Source organism: Dipodomys spectabilis, unplaced genomic scaffold, assembly GCF_019054845.1.
Source record: "Dipodomys spectabilis isolate Male_0828 unplaced genomic scaffold, ASM1905484v1 ptg000136l, whole genome shotgun sequence".
Taxonomy (NCBI): Eukaryota; Metazoa; Chordata; class Mammalia; order Rodentia; family Heteromyidae; genus Dipodomys; species Dipodomys spectabilis.
Window position 1 is genome coordinate 1,095,248 of NW_024870813.1, and position 9,274 is coordinate 1,104,521.

At 48.0% G+C, this 9,274-nt stretch overlaps 1 protein-coding gene across 1 annotated transcript; it reads right to left on the reverse strand.

The window, feature by feature from the left end:
• Positions 1–462: 462 nt before the first annotated feature.
• Positions 463–9,070, reverse strand: Fam25a (family with sequence similarity 25 member A). Its single transcript, XM_042690349.1, has 4 exons — positions 9,011–9,070; positions 5,041–5,244; positions 1,875–1,937; positions 463–651 (listed from the first exon to the last, which is right to left on the reverse strand). The coding sequence occupies exons 2-4, from the start codon at positions 5,111–5,113 to the stop codon at positions 518–520; spliced, it is 270 nt and encodes an 89-aa protein (XP_042546283.1). The 5' UTR covers positions 5,114–5,244; positions 9,011–9,070; the 3' UTR covers positions 463–517.
• Between the last annotated feature and the right edge of the window lie 204 nt (positions 9,071–9,274).

The window sequence follows — 9,274 nt, forward strand, 5'->3', positions numbered from 1 at the left end:
GATAGAAGTTTGCAACCAGCCCAGGCAGAAAGTCCATGAGACGCTTATTTTCAATTAACCACCAAAAACTAGAAGTGGAGTTATGGCACAAATGGTAGAGCACTAGTCTAGGCCCTAAAGGACTAGTACAAAACAAACAAACTAATTAAAGGCTTTCATGAAGCAATATGGGGGGATATAGCTCAGTGGTAGAGCACAAATTTAGAATGAAAGGAGGAAGGGGAACGAGGAAGAGGAAACAGAAATGAATGGGATGAGGGTAGAGGGAGAGACAGGAGACAGAAAGTAGCAAGCAAGCACGTGAACAATTCAAGCTTCTCGGTGAACAGGAGAAATCTTGGAGTGATAGATAAGCATCTGATTGGGAGGCTATCCCACCGCATGCTGCCATCTCCCCCTCCAGCAGAGGAGGGATTGCCTAGTGGTTCCATCCAGTTAGAAATGAATCCAGCACTCTGTGTATAGGCTTCATGACTCTTTATTGACACTTGGGAGGATTAGCCCCAGCGGCACGGACTCACTGTCCCAGTCTGCTCAGGCCCTCTGCTGTATGGGTGACGGCGTCAGTGACAGTGTGGGTCAGTTTCTCAGTGACATCCTTCACCACTTTCTCCCCTGACTCTTGGGCTTTCTTTAAAGCTTCAGCGATGGCTGTGGGGAAGAAAAACAAAGTGTGGCTGAGTTAGCCACCGTCTAAACAAGGGTCACCGTGATGTCTCATGGGATCTGCCCTTAGAACAGACCCAAGAGGACTAAGAAAAAAGGGCTTCTGGCAGAATGAATTTGATTGAGTTTTATTTCCCTAACAAATTACATTTCTTCAATTTGGAGGGTGGGGGAGGCCTGGAGCTTAACTCTGGTCCTTATGCTTGGCTTTTTTTGCCTAAGGCTAGCACTCTACCACAGGAGCTACACCTCCACTTTGGGCTTTCTACTAGTTAACTAGAGATAAGAGACTCACAGACTTTACTGCCTATGCTGGCTTTGAACTGGCTAAACTCAGACCTCAGCCTCTGAGTAGCTAGGATTTACAGGGGTAAGCCAGCAGTGTCTGGCTATAATTCTATTTGGATATAAAGAATAAAGTACCACATGATTTATTTACACTGTCCAAACCACAGCACACACATACACACATAGTTACACAAATACATACTTATATATTTAATTATTCGGTCTCTGTGTGCTGCTGTTCAGACCTTATCATACCATTCCACAGAGAGGACTACCAGGAAGGAACCTCACACAAGGTGTGGTCTGCATAATAATTGCATGCATAAATAATTACATGCCAACTGAAGGGATGCACTATAGGGACAAGACTTGACCTAGTTGGGATAAAAAGGGGTTGGCTTCAGCACCTAGTTTTCCTTTCTTTCTTCCTCCCTATTTCCCTGCTTGATTGTGTCTCTCATTGATTTCTGTCCTCTCACTGAGAAAGGAACCCTCTCATACATGCTAGGTAAACAGTACACCCTTGAGCTACACCTAGCCTTTGCGTGCATGTGCATGTCTATGCGCACGCACGTGTGTGCCATTACTGGTGCTTGAACTCAGGGCCTTGTTTACTTCTACTCAAGGCTGTTACTCTACCACCTGAGCCACCCCTCCACTTCAGCATTTTTCTGGTTAGTTGGAAACATGGGTCTCTCAAATCTGTCTACCCTGGCTGGCTTTGAACCAAAATCCTCAGATCTCAGCCTCTTTGAGTAGCTAGGATTGCAGACATGAGCCACCAGAGCCCTGGCCCTAGGCCTTAGCCTTTTCTTTTCCCTTTTTCTTCTTCTTTCCTTTCCTCTCTGCTTCCTTCCGCCATCTCTTCTTTCTTTCCCCCATCCAGCCCTCCTTCCTCTCTCCAACTTCAGTGTCCATACCTTTCTCTCCAGCCTCCTTGGCGTGGTCCACCACCTCCTTTACCACTTCCTCCACAGCATGAACTGAATAGGAGAGATAAATTGAGTGAGAGCCAGTGTCAGCCTGCTGCCCACCCCACCCCACAGCCAGGTCAAAATGACTCAGGATAAGCCCCCAGCTGGCTCTCTATAAAGACCCAAGAAGCCTGGCTGCTGTAGATGACCTGGTCAGCCTGAGGACACAAGCCCTCCATGCCCCACAGCCTTACAGGACTTGGAGGCCAGGGTTGGCTTCTGCCAGCTGGACACTTGAGCCAAGTTGGGTGTATTTACCAAGCCACCACGCCTCTCAGGATGAGCTGGCTGTCCTGCCTTGGCCTTGGCCTCATTCCCACGCCTCTTACAAAGAAACCAACTCTCCCCCCACCACCCCAAGCAAGTTATCAGGATAAAGGAATTCCCTGAACACCATAGGGTCTCTATATTGTTTTCTTTTTTGTGGGGAAGGGTGGGGGATAATGTGCTAGAATTGAATGATTTGGGAGTCAGAACTTTTCTACTGTGAGTTTTTCATCTGTTAAAAAAGGAAAAACAGAAGCCAGGTTCCACCGCCTCCTACCAGTGGAACTTGCATGAGCTGCCGCATGCTGCCCCTGGCCAGTCACCTCACACAAAGCCAGGTCCTGGGTTCCCAGAAGAATGGAAATGTCCTTTCAGACTTTGAACAGGCACAGACTCTGTGCTTTTGTAATAAGCGAATCTTTGAAGCTTTAACTTTAGGGTGAAAAGTAAAAATCTACCCTCCCTTTGTTGCATAGACTAGATAGAAGAAGCAGGTTTTTGTGTATGTTTTGTGTCATTTCATAGTGCAAAACAAAATAAAAATCAAAAATTACAGCCTTATGCCTGAAATCCTAGTTACTCAGAAGGTTGAAACTGAGATCTGAGGGTTGCAGTTCAAAGCCAGCCCAAGCTGGCTCTGTGTGTGTGTGTGTGTGTGTGTGGTGTGTATACATATGTGCACAGCCTTGGGGACTAATGTCAGGGCCTAGGTACTGTCCCTGAACTGTTTGGCTCGTCTAGTGCTCTACCACTTGAGCCATAGCTCCACTTTTGGCTTTTTGCTAGTTAACTGGAGATAAGCTAGGCTTTACTGCCTTGGCTATCTTTGAACAGAGATTCTTAAATCTCAGCCTCCAGAGTAGCTAGGATTACAGGCATGATCCACCAGCATCCAGCCTATGAGGGTTCTGTTTTTTGGTTTTGTTTCTGGTTTTGTCATTCCTGGGGACTGAATTCAGGGCCAGAGCTCTATCCCTGAGCCTCTCTGTGCTCAAGGCTAGTGTTCTACCACTTGAGCCACAGTGCTTTTTCTGTCTTTCTTGCTTCTTCTGTTTATGTACTGAGGGAGAGAGATTGAACCCAGGGCTTCATGCATGCTAGACAAGCACTCTACCACTAAGCCACATTCGTAGCCCTCTGTGAGGTTCTTATATCCAATTAACCACCAAAAAGCTGGAAATGGAGATGTTGCTCAAGTGGTAGTACAATCGCTTTGAGTAAAAAAGCTAAGGAAAGCAAGAGGATTTGAGTCCACACACACACACACACACACACACACACACACACACACACACACGAAAAATAATAATAATGAAAGAAAACTACACCTCAGAGGTGCTAGTGGAGGATAAAAAGAGGTCTGTACCACTCACAGATTGAAAATAAAAGGGCAGGTGTGTCTGCAGCTGTCTAAAGAACAGAAAGTTCAGCACAGCATTTTTGCCATCACATCCCACCAGTGGAACTTGCATGAGCTGCCACATGCCGCCCCTGGCCATTCACCTCACACAAAGCCAGGTCCTGGGTTCCCAGAAGAATGGAAATGTCCTTTCAGACTTTGAACAGGCACAGACTCTGTGCTTTTGTAATAAGTGAATCTTTGAAGCTTTAACTTTATGGTAAAAAGTAAAATCTGGCCTCCTTTGGCTGCATAGACTAGATAGAAGAGGCAGGTTTTTGTGTATGTTTTGTGTCATTTCATAATGCAAAACAAAATAAAAATTAAAAAATAAAATCAACTGCCAGACTCTGGTGGCTCACACCAATAATCCTAGTACTCAAGAGGCTGAGATCTGAAGATCACAGTGCAAAACCAGCCCAGAAAAGTTCATGTAACTTTTATCTTCAATTAACCAGCAAAAAGCCAGAAGTGGATTGTGGCTCAAGTGGTAGAACACCAGCCTTAAACAAAAAAGCCGAGTGAGAGCATGTGGTTCTGAATTCAAGCGCTAGCACCAGTACTGAAATTAAAAAATAAAAATCACGGGGCTGGGAAGGTGGCTCAGTGGTAGAGCACTTGCCTTGCATGCCTGAGGCCCTGGGTTCGATTCCTCAGCACCACATAAGCAAAAAGAAAAAAGCCGGAAGTGGCGCTGTGGCTCAAGTGGTAGAGCACTAGCCTTGAGCTGAAGAGCTGAGGGACAGTGCCCAGGCCCAGAGTTCAGGCCCCACGACTGGACCAAAAAAAAAAAATCACAAGGCCTGGGCTAGGAATATGGCTTCGTGGTAGAGTGCTTGCCTAGCATGTATGAAGCCCTGGATTCCATTCTTTAGTACCACATAAACAGAAAAAGCCAGAAGCGGTGCTGTGGTTCAAGTGGTAGAGTGCTAGCCTTGAGCAAATGAAGCTAAGGGATAGTGCCCAGGCACTATGTTCAAGCCCCAGGACTGGCAAAAAGAAAAATCACAAGGCCTTGCATATCCTAGGTAAGTGCTCTACCACTAAGCTATATTCCAGCTCCAGAATAGGCAGATTGGAGGGAAGTCTCTCCAGGTTTCCAAAGAGAAGGCTCTAAGTCTCCAGCTCTTAGTACCTGGGGCGAACACTCCCCTCAGGCCTGGTCTTCCTCCTAACCCTCAACACTCACAGCCCCTGAGCAGGTTCGTGCAGGTGACCCAGGGAAGTAAGCCTGCTCGGGCACAAGACTTCACTGGCTTCTCCTGAGTCACCCTCTCAGTCGCTAGGTCCCCAGTACCTCCCTCTTTTGATGAAGATTGCCCACCAAAGGTCCCAATGGGGCCCCAATCGCCTCCAAATCCTTCACCCATGTGTTGTCACCAGCTTTCCATGGGCCCAGGTGAGTCTGCCCCTACCTCGCCAAGTAGAAAGAAGCCCAGATCTTACCAGCTCCCTCAGTGGCCTTCTCAGTTCGGTGAGCCAGGCCCTCGGCCGCCAGCTTCCCCAAACCTCCGAACATGGTTCAAATGCAAGCAGTGACAAGTAGGATACTGGGGACCGGACTAGCAGGCTTTTATAGATGCTCCTGGTATGGGCGCTGGGCCCTCACCAGGCCAGGAGGATGCTGGGTGGATGAGTCAGTGCAGGTACCTGGGAGGAAGAGTCTGGGTGGGGCATCCCAAGGCTATACACTGCCCTGGTCACAGTGAGGAGCCCCCTTGCCCCATGGCCTAAGAACTTTATGAAGCACAGCGACTGGAAGTAGAGCTGAAGCTGGGCAGGAGAGGTCAGCTCTGGATATTTCCAGTCGCAGAGGTTCGGAGGCTGAGTGTTCTGGGGTATGACAGTTTTGCCAAACCCCCCAAACCTGGGTACTGTATGTCCCTAGTGACAATGCATAGGAGCTCCAGACTGCTAGCCAGAGCTCCCAGTATGGCCTAGTCACGCTTTTTTTTCCTGTGCCCATCTTGGGGTTCGAACTATGATCCTGGTTGCTGTTGTGAGCTTTTTTTTTTTTTTTTTTTGGCCAGTCCTGGGACTTGAACTCAGGGCCTGGGCACTGAGCTTCTTTTGTTCAAGGCTAGCACTCTACCACTTGAGCCACAGGGCCACTTCTGGCTTTTTCTGTGTATGTGGTACTGAGGAATTGAACCAGGGCTTCATGCGTGCTAGGCAAACACTCTGCCACTAAACTACATTCCCAGCCTCCATGAGCTATATATTCTACTATAAGCCACAGCTCCACTTCTGCCCCACCCCCATTTTTTGTAATTTATTGGAGATTAAGGGTCTCATGGATTTTCCTACCTCTGCTGGCTTCAAATTGAAAGTCTCAGATCTCAGCCTCCTCAGTAGCTAGGATTGAAGTATGAGCCACTGGTGCTTGGCAGGGCATTTTGATTAATTCAAAGATCTTAGTAAAAACAGGGTGTGTGTGTGTGTGTGTGTGTGTGTGTGTGTGTGTGTGTGTGTGTGTGTGTGTGTGTGTGTGTGTGTGTGTGTTGGTACTGGGGCTTGAACTTGAGGCCTCAAGTTGTCATTTGGTTCTTCTCATCAAGGCTGGAGTACTACCACTTGAGCCCCACCTCTAAGTTTTTGGTGGTTAATTGAAGATAAGAGTCTCACAGATTTTCTTGTCTTAGCTGTCTTTGAATAACCATAATCCTCAGATCTCAGGCTCCTGAACAGCTAGGATTACAGGTATGAGCCATCAGTGTCCAGCAAAGACAATTTTTGTGTATGTGTGTCAGTCCTGGGGCTTTACTCAGAGCAGGGGCACTGTCCCTAAGATTCTCTTGTTCAAGCTAGCATTCCACCACTTAGGCCACAGCTACACTTCTTGCTTTTTATTGAAGAGGGGGTAGTTTATTAGAGATATGAGTCTCATTTTCCTGCCCAAGCTGGCTTTGAACTATGATCCTCAGTTCTCAGCCTCTTGAGTAGTTACGATTACAGGCATGAGCTACTGCCACCCAGCAAACACATCTTTGAAGTTGCTTTTGCACTATGGGCCTGAAACCGGGGACAGCTACTGAGGTCAGGCACACCATGGAGGGGATACCCCAGTTCTTGCCATGACAAGGACACTGGCTCTGAAGAGCAGCTTTGCAACCTTATTAGACAGGTGCTGCCTTTTCACAAGAGAGAACATAGCATTGTTCAGATGCAAGTCACCATGGCTCACCAGTCAGCTGATTCCCTCTCCCAACTCCTGCGTAGCCCAGTGTGGAGGCAGCCAGCACATAGGGACCCTGGCCTTCTCTGTACCTTTGGGCTTGGCCTGCATGCAGCAAAGGTCACGTTGCCTCCCTAGTTACTCAGCAGGACAGAGATGTCTCGAGTCATGTGTAGCATTCTGCCTTCCTTAGTCATTGGCCCAACTTGAGCTGCAGTTTCCTCATCTATAAAATAGGGACAGCTTTGCCTTCCTGGCTATGTCACCAATAGCATGCAAACTCTTGGCTAATACCTATTTTCTCCTCTTCATTAAGGATGGGCACTGGTGACTTATATCTATAATCCTAGCTACTCAGGAGGTTGAAATCTGAAGATCTCAGTTCAAAGCCAGCCAGCCAGGAAAATCTGTGAGGCTCTTACCTTCAACGGCCACCAAAAAGCCAGAAGTGGAGCTGTAGCTCAAGTGGTAGAGCACTGGCTCTGATCAGAAAAAGCTAAGGGACAGTGCCCAGAGCTTGAGTTCAAGCAGTACTGGTGCATGCATCTGCACTTGTGTATGCACACACACACACATACACACACACACACACACACACACCTACCTGTAATTAAGGAGGATCCTTGGCAGTGAACCCTGCCTAACCAGTAGCAGGGTGGGGCCAAGGTGGGGTTAGAATATTTGGGAGCCAGAGGTTCTGCTAGTCAGGAGTTGAGGAGAGAGCTTCAGATTCTTGCTCACGTGGTCCAGTCTGGAGGCAGGCTCTCCCTTAGGCTTCTAGGTGTGGCCAGATCTAATTAGTGTTTATTAAGATCGTGGGCCTTCACAGCCCAAGCTCTTCAGAGCTCTTCAAAGTGAGGCCCTCTCCCATTCCTGCTCAGTGATGGTAGGCCTAGGGCTATGGCCAGAGTGGGGCTTTGAGAAACAAGACCACTGAGTCACAAGGGCACACCTGTCATTTTCATGTTCTCGGGGCAGAGGTGGATCCAAGGAAGCCATCTTTGAAAAAAGGGATGGAGCCAAATGCTGGTGGCTCCCTCTTGTAATCCTAGCTACTCAGGATGCTGAGAGCTGAGAATTTGGTTAGAAGCCAGCCTGGGCAGGAAAGTCCATGAGGTTCTTATTTCCAATTCACCACCAAAAAAGCTGAAAGTTAGGCACTGACTGGCAGGATAGAAGACTGAGATGTGAGGATTAGAGTTCAAAACCAGCATGTGCAGTAAACTCTTATCTCCAATTAACTATTTTTTTAAGCCAGAGGGCTGGGAATATGGCTTATTAGTAGAGTGCTTGCCTAGCCTGCATGAAGCCCTGAGTTTGATTCCTCAGTACGTATAAACAGAAGAGGCCAGAAGTGGCACTATGGCTCAAGTGGTAGAGTGATAGCCTTGAGTACAGATTGGCTCTGCCTGACAGAGCCCAGGCCCTGAGTTCAAGCCCCAGGACTGGCAAAAAAAAAAAAATAGTCAGAAGTGGAGCTGTAGAGAAAGAGCACCAGCCTTGAGTGAAAATGCTAAGGGACAGTCACTGAGTTTAAGGCCCTGAGTTCACATCTCAGTAAGAGAGCACACACATACACAGACACAGACACACAGACACACACACACATATACATACATATCATATATATGCAATATGCATATGATTCTTGCTACCCTGTGAACCTGGAAGGGACTGGAAAAAAGGGGTGGCGGGTTTGGGAGGGGGGGGGGGAGAGGCAGGTCCTGGTACTCAAACAAGCCCAGTGAGTCAACCCTGTTTTCCTCTTGTTCCAGAATATTCTACTCAGTGTCAGAAAGGAGAGGACTGCTGATGAGAAGAGCACTGAATGAAGCATGGGAGCATTCCCTGGACTGGTCAAAGACCTTCCCATCTCCCCTGTGCATGGGTATGACCCCTACTCCCATATGGATCCCCTTTGTCCATTCTTTTGACAGGAGACACACAACAGTTACAGAAAGCTTTTACACCCACTAAACTCCTCTCTCATGGACCCCAGACTAGGGGTGCTTGTCCTAATTCCCCTCACTACAGCTCACCTGCCCTCAGAAATAGGCTTCTACCAGAGCTTAGCCCCATGGCAGGACTCTGGCTCTAGTGCTAGGCGCAAAGTCCAGCCCAGAAACCCTGACCCCAGACGCAAATGCTGCCCCTGTACAAGTCCCCTTCCTATGAGACTCTGCCCTGGGATGAACCTGGGGTGAGCACTGTGACTCCAAATGCCATCTTACTATAAATTACCTTGTGTCCAGAAACAAGTCCTAAATGCCTGGCAGGATGAAGGCAAGAGGCCAGGAGAAGCCAAAATGCCCAGGACTGGACTTGGGCCTCTGACCCTTCTGCTCTGATTAGATCCAGTCCCATCTGATCTTCTGGCTCCAGCTGTGACCAGTTTCCTGTCCTCCTGGATCAGCCTGTGTGCCCAGACCAGCTTCCGTATTCCTCTCAGAAATATGCCTCATTCTGGACTCCTTTCTTTCTTTTTCTTTTCTTCTTTTCCTGTTA